Source organism: Erinaceus europaeus, chromosome 1 (genome assembly GCF_950295315.1).
Source record: "Erinaceus europaeus chromosome 1, mEriEur2.1, whole genome shotgun sequence".
Lineage (NCBI taxonomy): Eukaryota > Metazoa > Chordata > Mammalia > Eulipotyphla > Erinaceidae > Erinaceus > Erinaceus europaeus.
The window spans coordinates 78,275,368-78,292,115 of NC_080162.1; the positions used below are offsets into that span (position 1 = coordinate 78,275,368).

Consider the following 16,748-nt stretch of genomic DNA (forward strand, 5'->3'; position numbering starts at 1 on the left):
ATGTAAATATAAATAAATAAATAGATACAGAGCGAAACCGAGTGAGAAGGAGGAGATAGGGAAGGAAGGAGACACCTGCAGCACTGTTTCACCACTTATGAAACTTCCCCTTTGCAAGTGAATCATGGCTTAAACCTGGGTCCTTGCACACTATAATGTGTGCACTCAACCAGTTTCTATTAGCCATTTTTCAGTGTTTGCATTTATGTGTTTGAGTAATACGTTGTTTTGTTTACTTAGGATAGTTCACATTTTTTTCCTGTATTTAGGGGATTAATGGTTAACCACCAACAATGGTTCACATTTTGGAGGGGTTAACAATGAATATTATACACATTATTGTTCCAGTAAATATTCCGCAACATGGCGTCTCACTAAACTAACATGGCGTCTCCTTCAGACCCTGGGTTTCTGGGTGGCACAGCATTTTAGCAGGTCACTCAACTTCAGAGAATGAGCTGTTCTCGAGTTCTGCATGTCTGTCAGATGTCCACAGTAACCATTGAGTAAATGAGTAAAGAAGCAGTGTAGTGGAAAGCCTTGAATGCGAATTTAATCTCTATTCTGAAGCCAGTAGAGATCCAATAAGAGGCTCATAGCGGGGAAGTAAGCCAATAAGAACTCTGTTTCCTGGAAACTGATTTGACAGTGTCTGCATAAGAGAGTGGAGAAACATTTGGCTAAAATCACCGCTAATTTCCAGGCAAGTCTCTGCCCAAGTAGAATAGAGCATGCTCCCGCATAATACTTCCTTTTCTTTCCCATGTCTTTCAGAACTGGTTAAAGTCATATGGCTATCTGCTTCCCTATGATTCACGGGCATCTGCATTGCACTCAGGGAAGGCCTTACAGTCAGCAGTCTCCACTATGCAGCAGTTTTACGGGATCCCAGTCACCGGTGTGTTGGATCAGACAACAATCGAGTAAGATTTGCATAGGACGCTGTCTCTTGAACTTTCCAGATTGACATTGGGGTTCACACTTGCCATAGCTTCATGTATACACCACACCCACCCTACATTCTTGTCTTTTATTCCTTCAATATCATCCTGAGAGGAACCCCCCTAAAGTCCCCTGAGGCACCTTTTGGGGATATGCACTATCATAAACTTGCTATGTCACATGGACAAGGCTCCTAACACTTCTGGGTCTCAGTTTCCTTAGCGCAAAGAGGGGTTTGCTTATAGGTGGTCTTAAATCTCCCTTTGCTTCTAATAAGTTATGGTTCTCTGAGTCACCCCTCTGGCATTCCGTAAGAGGTACGTAGCTCACTTAGATACAGAGAACTCTGGAATGATGAATTGGCAAGTCTTATTCCACTCTTCCCATCTATCAGGCATTTGCCGAGTGCCAGCATGTACCAGGTACTGTGCTTGAGCCGATGATCCCTGCCCTCCAGAGACATTTTTAAAAAATATTTATTTATTTATTTCCTTTTGTTGCCCTTGTTGCTTTATTGTTATAGTTGTTATTGTTGTTGTTCTTGATGTTGTTGTTGTTGGCTAGGACAGAGAGAAATGGAGAGAGGAGGGGAAGACAGAGAGGGGGAGAGAAAGATAAGACACCTGCAGATCTGCTTCACTGCCTGTGAAGCGACTCCCCTACAGGTGGGGAGCCGGAGGCTTGAACCGGGATCCTTATGCCGGTCCTTGCACTTCATGCCACGTGCGCTTCACCCACTGCGCTACTGCCGGAATCCCCCTCCAGAGACATTTAATGAAAAACAGTTCTCTGCCTCAGCAGTCTAGAAAAGACACTGGGTTTCAGGAAGATGCACAGGAGTCAAACAATGGGGATCATGGAGATCACTCAGCAAGAGTGTGAAGAGGAGGAAGAGGAGGGTGCCGGACAGGGGCAGCCAGAGAGGCAAAGGATGTCAATGTTTGTGATGTCCTGGCAGAGAAAGGGGAAATGGTCAGGGAGGCCAGTTGCTGCCAGACAGTCAAACAGGAAACAGAAAAGTGTCTGGATATAGTTATAGAGTCTGGGAGGTGGTTGGTGGAGTACCTGATAAGTGCACATGTTACACTGCTCAAGGACCTGGGTTCAAGCCCCCGGCCTCCACCTACAAAGGGGAAAGCTTCACAAACGATGAAGCAATGTTGCAGGTCTCCCTCTCTCTCTCTCTCTTTGACTCTTCCTTCTCTCTCAATTTATCTCTCTCTAAATAAATAAAATATAAAAGAGAGAAAGAGGGGAAGAAAGAGAGAAAGAATGGGGCTGACAAGTTCAGGGCAATGGTAGAAGCCAAATTAGATTGTTGTAGGGAGGTTGAGGAATGCAGACAGCATGGATAGGAATACTTTCAAGAAGCTGACAGCATAGTGGGCGGGGGGAGAGCTGGTAGTAGCTAGAAAGAGATGAAACTTTGGTTCTCTTTCTTTTTCTTTTTTGTTTGTTTAACATGGGAGAGCATTGAGGTTGCTTACATTTAAGAAATAACTGAGTGACTTGGGTGGTGGCACAGCACAAGGTAGGATTTGCCAGCATGAGAACCTGAGTTCCAAGATTCCCAGCATCACATGGGTCCGAATGATGCGCTGCTCCTCTCTCTCTCCTCTCTCTCTCTCAATAGATCATTTAAAAAAGAAATATTCATGGGACCGGGTAGTGGTGCACCTGGTTGAGCGCACATGGTACAGTGCTCAAGGACCCAGGTTCAATCCCTCAGTCCCCACCTGCAGAGGGAAAGCTTTGCAAGTGGTGAAGCAGAGCTGCAGGTGTCTCTTTCGCTCTCCCTCTCTATTTCCCCCACCCTCTCGATTTCTGGCTGTCTATTCAATAAACAAAAAGATAATAAAAAAATTTTAAAAAGGAAATATTCATGACTGCCCAATGAACTAGCTCACTGGATAATGTGCTGCTTTGCCATGTGAATGACCCAGGTCTGAGCCCAGCCCTTACTACACTGAAAAACGCTTCAATGCTGTGATCTCTCTTTTATCTTTTTTATTATTTATTGCCACCAGGGTTATCACTAGGGCTCAGTGCCAACACTACAAATCCATAGCTTATGGTGCCCAATTTTTCATTTTTTTTTAACCTCCAGGGTTATTGCTGGGACTCAGTGCCTGCACTAAGAATCCACTGCTCCTGGAGGCCATTTTTTTCCATTTTGTTTCCCCTGTTGTTGTTATTGTTATTATTGCCATTGCTGTTGTTGTTGTTGGATAGGACAGAGAGAAATTGAGAGAGGAAGGGAAGAAAGAGGTGGAAAAAAAGATAGACACCTGCAGACCTGCTTCACAACTTGTGAAGCAACCCCCCCTGGCCTCAATCTGCAATCCTTGCTTCAGTCCTTGCTCTTCGTTCCATGTGTACTTAACCCTCTGCACTACTGCCCAGCCCCCTTTTTCTTTCTTTTTCTATTGTATTTGATATAACAGAGAGAAATTGAGAGGGGAGGGTGAAATAGAGAGGGATATAGAAAGATAAACACCTGCAGATCAGGCAGGGGTAGGTAGCATAATGGTTATGCAAAGAGACTCAAACTTTAGGCTCTGAAGTCCCAGGTTCAATTCCCCAACTATCATAAACCAGATCTGAGCAGTGCTCTGGTAAAACAAAGAAAACAAACACCTGCAGACCTGCTTCACCATTTCTGAAGCTTCCCTCCTGCAAGTGGTGAGCAGGGGATAAAACCTGAGACCTTGCACATAATAATGTAAAGAAATGTTCATGAAAGTTGTTAAGTGCTATTTTCTTAAAGCTGTTTAAGAAAATCTTAAAGCCTCAGCTTGTTCATCTGCAATGAGGAGTATTGGGATATAGCTCTCACATTTTAGATTCCATTATTTTAAATACATATATTTATTATTTTAAAATTTTATTTTAATGAGAGAGAAATACAGAGAGAAAGACACAATGAAAGACCAGAGTACTGCTCAGCTCTGGTTCATGGAAGTACTGGGGATTAAACTTGGGGCCTTGGAGCCTCAGGCATGAAAATCTTTTTGCATAACCATTATGCTGCCCTGCCATCCCTAGATTCCATTATTTGAGGCTTTTAAAATTTAGTGAGTCTGGCTAGAGATGTGGCTCAGTGGTAGAGTGCATGTTTACTGACAATTAAAACAAATAAAAACAAACAAGCCAAAATTCTGGTGAGTCTAAGGCTTTAAGACCCTAAAATTCTCTCCGAATATCTCCTGTTCCTAGGATTCTTGGTTTGTGATCTTATGGGATTCTAAGATAGTAGAGTTTCTTAGATTGATCTTACCATGTTGTAAAGACAGAGGACTCCTTGGCCCTGTGGTTTCATGAGAGACCTGGTTAGCAAGAGCCCATAGCCTTTCAGAGTGGAGGTTACTTTGAGGGCTCTGTGCAGGCCTTATAGCGGAGAATCCTGGGGCAGGAGCTCTGGTGTTTTTGCTGAGGCACCACCTGGCCTTGGGTTTTACTTCATTCCAGAAAGCCCCAGGCCTGTTGGACAGGCTTCAGAGAGTGGCAGGTGGACACAAGAGGAGGAGGCAGAGGGAACAAGTGGAGGGAGGGGGATGGCGTTTCTTACCATGATGGTGTCACTATCTATAAGAAGGTGGGGGGGATGCTGTTTTAAAGGCAAAACAAAATTTCTGAGATGATTTATACTTGACTGTTCCTATGTTGTTTGGAGATGGTCCTCACACTTAATCCCACACTGAGTGGGGAGGGTGTAAGGGGTAGAATCTGAAGACCTTAGTTTTGGCTCTACTTTTGTGATTTTGGACAGTCACTACCTTTCTCTGGCCCAGTTTCCTCCTTGTTTGGGGTGCGGGGGGGGGGGGGGGGGAGGAGTTCCTGCAGGTCTAGCTCAGCCTGGCTGTAGTAGAGATGGCTCCTAATTCGCTTCCCAAGGATTCTCAATGGGAGGAGGCTAAATTAACAATTTAATGTAAAATTTTAGTGTTTGCCTTGGGAAATGTCACACATCATTCATCTATTCATCCAACCACCCACCTACCCATCCATCCATCCATTCAATAAGCATAATTCCTCTAGCCCTACCTTGTACTAAGCATAAAAGGAATAGAAACCCATCTTTGTTCAAGTGTACTCAGACATTAATCAATAATTTATTCATTCAACTAAATTGCCAACCCTCCCTCACTACTTGCTATGCTTTTGCAAGTTTTACCTGTGTATATTTATCTCTATATTTCCCACCATCTATAAAATGGGAATAAATAATCTCTGGTTACTTGACAGAGTTTTGAGAATCCAATTTTTTTTTTTTAAGAAAGGATTAATTAACAAAACCAAAGGGTAGGAGGGGTACAACTCCACACAATTCCCACCACCCAATCTCCATCTCCCACCCCCTCCCCTGATAGCTTTCCCACTCTCTATCCCTCTGGGAGCATGGACCCAGGGTCATTGTGGGTTGCAGAAGGTGGAAGGTCTAGCTTCTGTAATTGCTTCCCCGCTGAACATGGGCGTTGACTGGTCAGTCCATACTCCCAGTCTGCCTCTCTCTTTCCCTAGTAGGATGGGTCTCTGGGGAAGCTGAGCTCCAGGACACATTGGTGGGGTCTTCAGTTGAGGGAAGCTTGGCCGGCATCCTGATGACATCTGGAACCTGGTGACTGAAAAGAGAGTTAACATATGAAGCCAAACAAATTGTTGAGCAATCATGGACCCAAAGCTTGGAATAGTGGAGAGGAAATGTTAGGGGGTACTCACTGCAAACTCTAGTGCACTTCTGCTTTCAGGCATATATTTTGCAGTAGTTTACGGATACATGTGAACATATGCTCTCTCTCACAGAAACTGGTCTATATCTAGGTTTTGGGACTTTGTTAGAAAGTGAGCCACCTGAGATGAAATTAGAGTATACTATGAAAGGAAAGGTCTCACCCGAGTAATGAAGTTGAAGGCTTGTCATTCCACACGTGAAGTCTCCGGACACAGTCTGAAGTGAAGCATGTTGAGGTGGCAATCGTTGTGTTGGTTAGGTTGTGATTGGCTGATGCAATATTATTTGATATGGATTGGGAGAGGCATACGGGAAAGTGGGCCCTATCCAAGGAGAATCCAATTTTTTTAAATAGAGAGTGAACAGTGAAAATTATGAATGCTGGTATGAGTGCATGGCATTTCTATTATGCCTTTTTGTTGTTATTGTTTCTGATATGGGACAGTGTAGGCAATGTGGAACATACCAAGATGAGTAAGACCCTCAAGGGGCTTTTAAAACGTGGCTAAAATGGTATCTGTCTCCTTTCCTTACTATCACTAATGGCAACTGCTTTCAGCTGCTACAAATCATATCAGATAGTCTTCCCTCTTAGTGACTCAAGCTGTGGTTTAGTGAATTGGTCATTAGGCCAGCATAGAGACAGAAAATTCCAGAATCACCTGGGCCCATTAGCTATGGTCTTTTAACTCTCCTGTCCTGACACTTTTTTTTTTTAATCTCCAAAGATGTCCCAGGTTTACTGTTCCCTGATGTGATATAACCTGACAATAGTTATCAAGACTTACTTAGTGTGAGGCACTGTGCTGGCTTCTGGAGACACAGTGATGAATATGACATTCCACCTCTCCTCAGAGAATCTGCCATCTATTAGAGGTAACAGGCTAGACTACATAGATTTAAAATCATAAAATTAAAATCATTTTTATTTTCTACTAGGGTTATTGCTGGGACTTGGTGCCTGCACAACAAATCCATGACTCCTGGCAGCCATTGTTTCCCTTTTGTTTTTCTTTTTATGTGCTAGGACAGAGACATTGAGAGGGGAGAGGCAGATAGAGAGGGAGAGAAAGAGAGATGCTTGCAGCACTGCTTCACTACTTTGGAATCCACAGGTGAGGATTAGAGACTTGAACTTGGGTCCATGTGCATGTTAATGTGTATACTCAACTGGGAGGGGGTACTACTTGGCCGCAAGTTAAAATCTTTAAGAAATAAAAACTTAAAAATTAAGTCACAATGCCATGTAATAAGTGCTATGAAGGAGTACAGTCCAAGTTCTACAATAGATAACTAAAAGGAGAGGATTCTGCTGCCTCTCAAGTTATGCACTTTTAGTGTTGAGTCATTCTCATTCATTCATTCATTCATTCATTCATTTAACAAATCACTTTGTGTTGGGTATCATGCCAGCACTGGGGACATAGGCACATTTCCTATTCCAAAGGAGCATAAAATCTGGTGGGAGAGGGGGCCAGGTGGTAGCACAGTGGGATAAGCGCACATGGTAGGAAGCACAAGAACTGGTGTTGGGGTTTTGGTTTGAGCCCCCGGCTCCCCACCTGCAGGGGGGTCGCTTCACAAGCAGTGAAGCAAGTCTGCAGGTGTCTACCTTTCTCTCCCCATCTCTGTCTTCCCCTCCTCTCTTGATTCCTCTCTGTCCTGTATAACAACAATAATAACAACAAGGGCAACAAAATGGAGACAGTAGTTCAGGCACCAAGCCCCAGTGATAATCCTAGAGGCAAAAAAAAAGAAAAAATCTAGTGGGAGAAACAAAGAATAATAACTAAGAAAGCAAATATATAACAGCAAGGAATGGTAAATGCTAGGAAGAACAATTAAGCAAGAGGAAAAGATAGAAGTAGAGGGGAGAGGGGGGAGGCTATGTTAGACAGAGTGAGAAGGGACATGCTCTCTGAAGGGAGAGGTGACGTTTGACAGAGACCTTAATGGATCCAGGGAACAAACCACGTGAAGAAGAAAAGCATTGCAAGTGGAGGGAACAGCACACACAAAGACCCTGGAGGGAGGGAGGTCATCTCTGCATGCTCACAGAACAGCCAGGAACCCACCTTGGTTGGAGCAGAGTGTCCACAGGGAAGGAAGATGAAGATATCAGACAGGGCCTAGATCATGTGGGGTCAAAGTGCAGAGTTTGGATTTTATCCAAGTTGTTGGTAGGTCATCAGTGGGTTTTAAACCTGGGGATGATGAAACATTTTTACATATACTTCCTCTTTTGAGCTTCATTATTACCTAAGAACAGCAAGAACTCTTAATTGTCATGTGGTAGATGAGGAAACTGAGGCTCACACTTATTCAGTCACTTTTTAAAAATCATTTTTGTGGGGGTCGGGCAGTGGCGCAGTGGGTTAAGCGCACGTGGCGCAAAGCGCAAGGACTGGTGTAAGGATCCTGGTTCGAGCCCCCGGCTCCCCACCTGCAGGGGAGTCGCTTCACAGGCGGTGAAGCAGGTCTGCAGGTGTCTATCTTTCTCTCCCCCTCTCTGTCTTCCCCTCCTCGCTCCATTTCTCTCTGTCCTATCCAACAACGAACAACATCAACAACAGTAATAATAATAACCACAACAAGGCTACAACAACAAGGGCAACAAAAGGGGGAAAAATGGCCTCCAGGAGTCGTGGATTCATGGTGCAGGCACCGAGCCCAGCAATATCCCTGGAGGGAAAAAAAAAAAAAGAGAGAAAAGAAAAGAAATCATTTTTGTTCTGGGGCGGGGGAGGGGGAGGGTAGAGATGGCTTACTGTGCAGAATGCTGTCACGCACAGCCTAGGTCCTTTTACATCATCATGTACCAGGACCCTAAGTTTCTCTTTACCCCTCTGATTCAGTCATTTGTGTGGACTCCTGTGATTAGAGCTGGAACTGACTCCCAGCCTCTTATGCAGCAGTGCTTCTCTATATTCAAGGGTGAGTGAATGAGTGAGTGAGTGAGTGAGTGAGTGAGTGAGTGAGTGAGTGAGTGAGTGAGTGAGTCAGTGAGTGAGTGAGTGAGTGAATCATCAGTCATGTTCCAACTGAGGAAGACTTCAGAGCCAGAGTCCCAGAGTTTGGGTTGAAGACACACAGCACCATTAGACTGGTACTAGGGACTCTGACGTTTCTTCCTCAAGAGTTGAGTGACCATAGCATATGTGCATGTGTATCCTTTCTCTTCCAGGTGGATGAAGAAACCTCGATGTGGTGTCCCCGATCATCCCCACTTGAGTCGTAGGCGGAGAAACAAACGCTATGCCCTAACTGGGCAGAAATGGAGGCAAAAGCACATCACCTACAGGTGCTTTGAGTCCCTGACCCCTCCCTGGCTTTGGCTCCACCCTCACTATCTTCCTGGTCTGAGATGCAAATTCACATTTTAAATGTGCCTGTGACCAAAGCAAGGCCCAGGCCTGTGGTCCTCAGAGCCAGGCGGGCGCTGAGCTCCTGTGACTTTGTCCTCCTTGTGGCTTCCTGATGCTGCTGCCTCCCACTTCAGGTTTATTTAATCCATTGGGGTTCATTACTTATATTCCTTACCATTTTCAGTTTCAAAAAGCAACCACAACTGCAGTGTGGATTGTTCAGTAACTTTCAACAGTGACAAAAAAAACCATAGTTGGACTCATTCTCCCTGTCTCTGCTAGCCAAACCCCACTTCCTCTGACTCAGGCCCTTTCAGCCACTTAGCCCGAGGAACTTCACTCGAGCTTTCCAACACAAGAGCTACAATTGCTTCCTAAAGAGTATAAAGCACTGGGAAATGAATCCAGCAGTGTCATTCTCGAGTGTCTGAGAGAAACCAAGGGCAGAATGGGATCAGTCTCCAAACCAGACCAAAGATCAAGAGCAGGGGTGTAGTCCATCACCGAAGACTCAGGCATCAGAATTCAGAATGGGACTGGGACAAGAGCTAGGTATGGACCCTGGCTGGAACCTCTCCAGGCTTTGATCCCATCTTTGTTCTATCTGCTGGGGACAAGGTCTAACTAAGACAAGGATCTTTGCAGCTGCACTATGGACTCTCCTGCTGATGAGCAGTAGAGACAAGAATGGGATTTTTTTTTTTTTTTCAGAAATCTGGCAATAGAAGAAAACTAGTTTAGAAAGTAGATAGAGGGTGAAGAGATACCTTATCCAGTAGAGTGTACATTTTACCATGCTCAAGGACTCAGGTTCTAGCCTCTGGTACTACATGGGAGAACCACGCAGGGAGGAAGCTTCATGTGCAATGAAGTGATGCTGCAGTGTCTCTCCTCCCCTTTCTTTCTCTCCCTCCCTGTTTATATCTGTGACTAAAAGGGGGTGGGGGGAATCAATCTGCAGAGAATAGTAGAATCCTACAGATACAAAGCCTTTAAAAGCCTCACAGTAAAAGAAAAGAGGGCTAGGTAGTGGCGCACCTGGTTGAATGCATATGTTCAAGCCTCCGGTTCCCACCTGTAGAGGGAAAGCTTTGCAAATGGTGAAGCAGGGCTGCAGATGTCTCTCTGTTTTCCTCTCTATCATTCCCTTATCTATCGATTTCTGGCTGTCTCTATCCAATAAATAAAGATAATAAAAAATTTAAAAAGAAAAAGAGGGAGGGAGGGAAAGTGAGAGAGAGAGAGAAAAGAGAGAAGAAAGTAGAGATACCTAAAGAGGTAGAGCAGATGAGGTTTGGGGTCTTCATGTAGGAAGAAGCTAGGAAGTCTATTTTAGGTATATTCCAAGGGGTCCATGACTTTAATTATTTTTTGCCTGAGCCTGATAGCTAACATGCAAGTGGGATAAAAATATTGTCTGGAAAGATGGTGTCAGAGTTCAGAATAGGCCTAGAAAGCAGGATCAGGGCAGAGTATAGTTCCCAGATATGAGAAAAGTATATAAATACCGTTAACTATAAACCACAGCAGTCAACCTAGGGCCCATGTCTATTCATATTTAGCACAGGAGCCTGTGTAACCTCTGGATTCCTGTTGGTCTGAGCTCATATTCCATGGTCATAGCTAGAAACATTCTAGGCTGCACTCATTTCAGGACCAGTCTTCCTCGAGTGGCAGAATATGCAATCTTCCTTCAGAGAGTGGAGCATTCTCTACCATTGTTGTTCCACATTGAGGGCAAGGTCCTATAGAGGCCCACAAGAGGGTTTATGATGTTGTTCTTGAGAGAGATGACCAGTGATTCTGGAGAGAGGGGTCTGTTGAAGGTCTAGGCCCATCATATCTATGTGGGAATGCCAGGATTCCCTGACTAGGGCCCCGGGTGATGGGATGGACTGGTAGTGACCAAAAGGGCCATCATTAAAGTGATGGCCAGTCTTTTGCCCTTATCCAGCTTTTGTAGTCTTTAGTTTATCTGGCAGGGTTAGACTTAGAGTGATTGAGGGAAGTAAAATGGGAAGTAAGTGAGAAGGGTATCTAAGCACCATACTATACATAATCAAATATTTTCTACTTAGATATAACTTTTTAAAAATATTTTATTATCTTTATTCATTTATTGGATAAAGACAGCCAGAAATTGAGAGGAGGGGGGAGACAGAGAGGGAGAGAGACAGAGACACCAGCAAACCTGCTTCACCACTTGTGAAGCTTTCCCCCTGCAAGTGGGGACTGTGGGCTTGAACTGGGTCCTTGTGCACTGTAACATGTGCACTCAACCAGGTGCACCACCACCCACCTTATAACTTTTTAAACTATATTAATTGTATGTGTTGGGAGAAAAATTTAAAGTTTAGAAAGTGTTATTTATCAGATTAGGTTTTTTTTCTATGAATCACAGTAGAGTCCTGTATTCAACAAAAATTTTATCTGAGATCTAATATAAATATAATATAAAGCAAAGACACTGATTGAGGAAGGGTTGGGCCCTTAGGACTTGTCTCTGAAACATTTTCTTTGGCTCCCGGGTTACCTCATCAGAATTTTAAGGTCCCCAATTAAAAGATCACTGGGCCATATGGTCTGATAGCTCTTTAGTTCTGCTACTCTCTGTCTGTCCCCCCTAACGATCCATCTCTCTCTCACCAGCATTCACAACTACACCCCAAAGGTGGGTGAGCTGGATACACGGAAAGCTATCCGCCAGGCATTTGATGTGTGGCAGAAGGTGACCCCGCTGTCCTTTGAAGAGGTACCATACCATGAAATCAAAAGTGACCGGAAGGAGGCAGACATCATGATTTTCTTTGCTTCTGGCTTTCATGGCGACAGCTCCCCGTTTGACGGGGAAGGGGGCTTCCTGGCCCATGCCTACTTCCCAGGCCCAGGGATTGGAGGAGACACACACTTTGACTCGGATGAGCCATGGACACTAGGGAATGCCAACCATGATGGTAAGGCACGAGGGAGGGGACAGTGGGTCAGTCCTGGGTTGCTCAGTGGTCAGGGAAAGAAGCTCTGAGGGAGAGCGAGGAGGATACCATAATAGAATTTCCTGGTTTCTAAAGCTTCTTGTCAACTCAGAGCTTCAGAAGGTGGGAATTGTGGTTCCAAAAATATTCAGGAGGTGATCCACCAGCAGCAGGCCACAGAGATTAGTCACAAAGATGGTCTAATTGGGCTGAATCAGAAGCAAAGGGTTAGGGCATGAATAAGAAGATAAAGTGATGAATCAGAAGCCCATGAAAAAGGTCAGTGGATTTTTTTTTTTTTGAAGCATTAAAGCTGAAAGTAGGATCTGAAAGTTGTAGGCTCCCATTAGAGGACATCAGAGAACGTCCTGGGGAATGACACAACTGACTCTCACAGCCCCATAATTACTCTAACTTCCTTGGATAACTTGCTCTTTGCCATGATGATTAATGAGTGTTATCAGCAGCCAGAGTCAATACTGGGAAGTTATACTAACAATACCCTTTGGGTTATAAGAGTTCCTCATTGTACACAAGCTACTCATTTTGTAAGCAGGCAAATGTACCACTCAGCTCATCTTTTTCTTTCTTTCTTACTCTCTCCCTTCCTTCCTTCCTTTCTTTCCTGCCACAGGTTATTGCTAGGGTTCGGTGTCTTCATGATGCCACTCCTGGTGGCTTTCTTTCTTTTCTTTTCTTTTCTTTCTTTATTTTTTTCTTTCTTTCATTTTTAAGACAGAGGGAAATTAAGAGGGGAAAGAGAAACAGAAAGGGATAGAGAAAGAGACATCTGCAGATCTGCTTCACCACTTGTGAAGCATCCCCCCTACGTCTGGAAAGCAGGGACCTGTGCACAGGTCTTTCCACGTGGTAATGTGTGTGCTCAACTGGGTGCGCCACCACCCGGCCCCTGCTTATTTTTTTATTTTTGTTGCCAGGCTTCACAGATCTGTGCTGAATTTTTCAGGAAGAAGTGGGGGCCGGGCTTAAACGTGGGTCATGCACATAACAAAGCAGGTACACCGTCCAGGTGAGCTATCTTGCTGGCCCTCATTATGCTCATTTTTACTTATTTATTTACTATTGGATAGAGACAGAGAGAAATTGACAGGGAAGTGGGAGATAGAGAGTGAGAGAGACAGAGAGACGCCTGCAGCTCTACTTCACCACTCATGAAGCTTTCCCCCTCCAGATGGGGACCATGCTTTAACCTGGGTCCTTGTGCACTGTAGTGTGTGTGCTTAACCAGGTGCACCACCACCACCACCACCACCACCACCTGGCACCTCATTATGCTCATTTTTAAGATGAAAAATTTGAGGCTCAGATGACATGACTGGGAGGTGGCAGCACTAGGACTCAAACCATGGTTCAACCACTTGGTTATGTGACTGGAGGCAAGTAAATCTCAGTTTCCTCATCTGTAAAATGAGGTGCTGGGTTAGGTGATCCAAATCCCTTCCAACTTCAATGATACACAGTTTTGAGAGATGTGTTTTTTTTTAAATTTAAAGATATAGTCACTGCCCTCTAGAAGTTCAGAGTTGAGTGGGAGAGACACATATATACCAGCCCCAAGGTAAACTGGGCTGAAGGCTACAGCGAAAGTGCCAAGAAAACTCACTGGGAAGGAGGAGGAGAGAAGGACAGAGATTTCTATTTTGGTCTATATTATAATAGATAAAAACTACAATGTTTACATCCTGAGGCCCATGTCGAGTGTTTTCTACATATTGTGTAATGATATATTTATTATCCCCCCCCCTTTTTTTTTTACCAGAGCACTGCTTCGCTCTGGCTTATGGTTGTGCTGGGAATTGAAGCTGAGGCCTTTGGTGCCTCAAGCATGGTAGTCTTTTTCTCATAACCATGATGCTATCTTCTCAGCTCCCTAATATCCTTCTTTTACAGATAGGTTAGCTGAGTTATAGAGAAGATTAAGTAATCCACCACCTTGGTTGAAATAAGACTTTGAACTTGGGTATTATGACTTCAGAGTCTGCATTCTTAACCACCATGCTAAGCTTCCAAGGTTCTCAAACCCTTCTGGGGTGGTCCGGGAGGTGGTGCAGTGATAAAGCTTTGGTCTCTAGCATGAGGTCCTGAGTTCGATCCCTGGCAGCACATGTACCAGAGTGATGTCTGGTTCTTTCTCTCTCCTCCTATCTTTCTCATAAATATATGAAATCTTAAAAAAAAAAAAAACCTTCTGGGAACATCAGAATCACCTAGAAACCTTCAAACAAATGCACACTCCAGGCCCGTTATCTCTTGCGATTTTGATTCCATGGTTCTTGTGTGAGTCTGAGGATTTGCACACAATGTAATAAATTCCCCCAAGTACCTCTGACACAGATACTCCATCACCTTGAAAAAGTCTTACTCCTGGAGTTTTCCTAACTTGCCTGCACCTAAGAATCACCTGGGCATCTTGTTCCAAACCTGGATTCCCTCACCTGATTCTGATTCTTAAGCATAGGCAAGTCTGGGAAATGCTGGGTAATTTTTGTCCTCAGTGAGGTTAAGAACAGAGTAGCAGACCTACCTCCTCAAAGACTGCATGTGGTCTGCAACTAGACCACCTCCTTGAAAACATTTCATCCCATTGCATGAGTCAGAGACCCACAATTCAGGACTTAATCTGTCAGGTGGAGATGGTTTAGCCAAGGCTCAGCCCGGACAAAGTTATGAAACTGTTATTTTCTCTTTGTGCCCTGCCCTCTCCAACTCCTATCAAGCTTCATTTCCTCTGCCCTTTCCTTATGTCCTGGATGTGCTTCCTGGCTTTCTGAATACCCATTCTTTATCTCATTCTTATTCTTGGATCAGTGTCAAAGAATGACTATTTGTGCAAACTGATAAAGTATACAGAGACAAGAAGCAACATTTTTGAGCCCCTGATATGTGCCAGGCACTGCTAGCTGATAAGATTTTAGTTATGACTCTGGTAGAGACAAATGCATTTTTCAGGCTGTTGCTCAGAGGAGCCATTGGAAAGACACTCCCCCTCCTCAGCCTTCCCCTTCCCAGCTCTGAAGGCTTGACTTCCCACAACCCCTCTTAGCTGTTGGAGACCTTGGGTCCACTCCCAAAATCTCAAGAACTCTGGTGTCAATGGTGGTGGTGGTATGTATATATGTGTAGAAGTTAGAACCTGGGAGTCAGACGGTAGCACAGCAGGTTAAGCACATGTGGCACAAAGTGCAAGGAGCAGCGTAAGGATCCCGGTTCAAGCCTCTGGCTCCCCACCTGCAGGGGAGTCACTTTACAGGCAGTGAAGTAGGTCTGCAGGTGTCTATCTTTCTCTCCCCCTCTCTGTCTTCCCCTCCTCTCTCCATTTCTCTCTGTCCTATCCAACAACAATGACATCAGTAACAACAACAATAACTACAACAACAATAAAAAACAATAAGGTCAACAAAAGGGAAAATAAATAAATATAAAAAAAAATTTTTTAAGTTGGAACCTATGGTTGGCACTATTGCATCACCTTCTTGTTTGTGCCATCCTCTTCAAATTCCAAGGTGGTTAAAGTGATCTTTAGTCAAGAGCCAAGGCTCTTCTATTCTCTAGAAAGCCAGGCCTGATAGTTCTGTATCTACACCCTGTAACCTTAGCACTAGACCACTGGCTGGCAAACTGGGATGAAGCACACTGCCCTCGTGTGGTTTTTGGAAGGAGAAAAAAGGAGCCAGAATTTATGAAGCACCCATGTACTATCTTGCCTAATTTCCACAGGAACTAGCAGAGGAAACAAGAGTAGTCTTCTGGGAACTTTTTGTTGATTTGGCTTTCTTCTTGATTCTAAATTTCCATTATGGAAAATTTTAGGCTCAGGAATGCTGGGAGAATGATAACATGAACCCCCCAGGCACCTATTACCCTGCTTCAGCAACTGTCAACCCTAGGTCATTTCTGCTTCCTATATCCTCCCCTACTTTAATGTTTTTGGCTGGTACTTTTATATATTTTTTCTTTATTTATTTATTTATTCCCTTTTGTTGTCCTTGTTGTTTTATTGTTGTAGTTGTTATTGATGTTGTCATTGTTGGATAGGACAGAGAAATGGAGAGAGGAGAGGAAGACGGAGAAAGGGAGAGACAGACACCTGCAGACCTGCTTTACCGCTTGTGAAACAACTCCCCTGTAGGTGGAGAGGCGGGGGCTCGAACCAAGATCCTTACTCAGGTCCTTGCACTTTGCGCCATGTGTGCTTAACCTGCTGCACTACCGCCCGACTCCCCCATAGTGATGATTTCTTAAGATCTAATTTCAGTTTGTGTTCACTTTCTCGAACTTCCTCAAAAATGTGTTTTACCATTCTTCACTTGTATCAAATCCAAATAATGCCCACTCATGTGGTTGCCATATCTTTTATTTATTTGCTTGCTTGCTTGTTTGTTTGTTTTACCAGAGAACTGTTCAGCTCTGACTTGTGGTAGTGCCAGGGACTGAACTAGGACTTCAGGCCTCCAGCATGAAACTCTTGCATAACTATTACAATATCTCTTCTGAGCCTGCCATCTCTCTCAAGACTTTTCATTTAAACAAATCATCTCACTCCCTCCCATATTTAAAGAAATCCGACCACTTCTCCTGAGTAGAGTCATTTTCTGTGACCAGATTCAAGTTCACTTTTTGTTGTTGTAGCTCAGGTTTAACCTCTCCAGAAGTGACCTTTCAAGAAAGACAGAGACAGAGGGAGAAAGGGAAAAACACCACAGTGCTGAAGCACCC

At 44.1% G+C, this 16,748-nt stretch overlaps 1 protein-coding gene across 2 annotated transcripts in view; it reads left to right on the forward strand.

Moving 5' to 3' along the window:
* The window catches only part of MMP24 (matrix metallopeptidase 24), a 63,206-nt gene that overhangs the window by 25,753 nt on the left and 20,705 nt on the right, over nt 1-16,748 (forward strand). For both annotated transcript variants that reach the window (XM_060188951.1, XM_060188957.1), the window contains exons 2-4: nt 775-923; nt 8,859-8,975; nt 11,689-11,993. In XM_060188951.1, the coding sequence (XP_060044934.1) occupies nt 775-923; nt 8,859-8,975; nt 11,689-11,993 (571 nt within the window). The remainder of the gene's footprint in view (nt 1-774; nt 924-8,858; nt 8,976-11,688; nt 11,994-16,748) is intronic.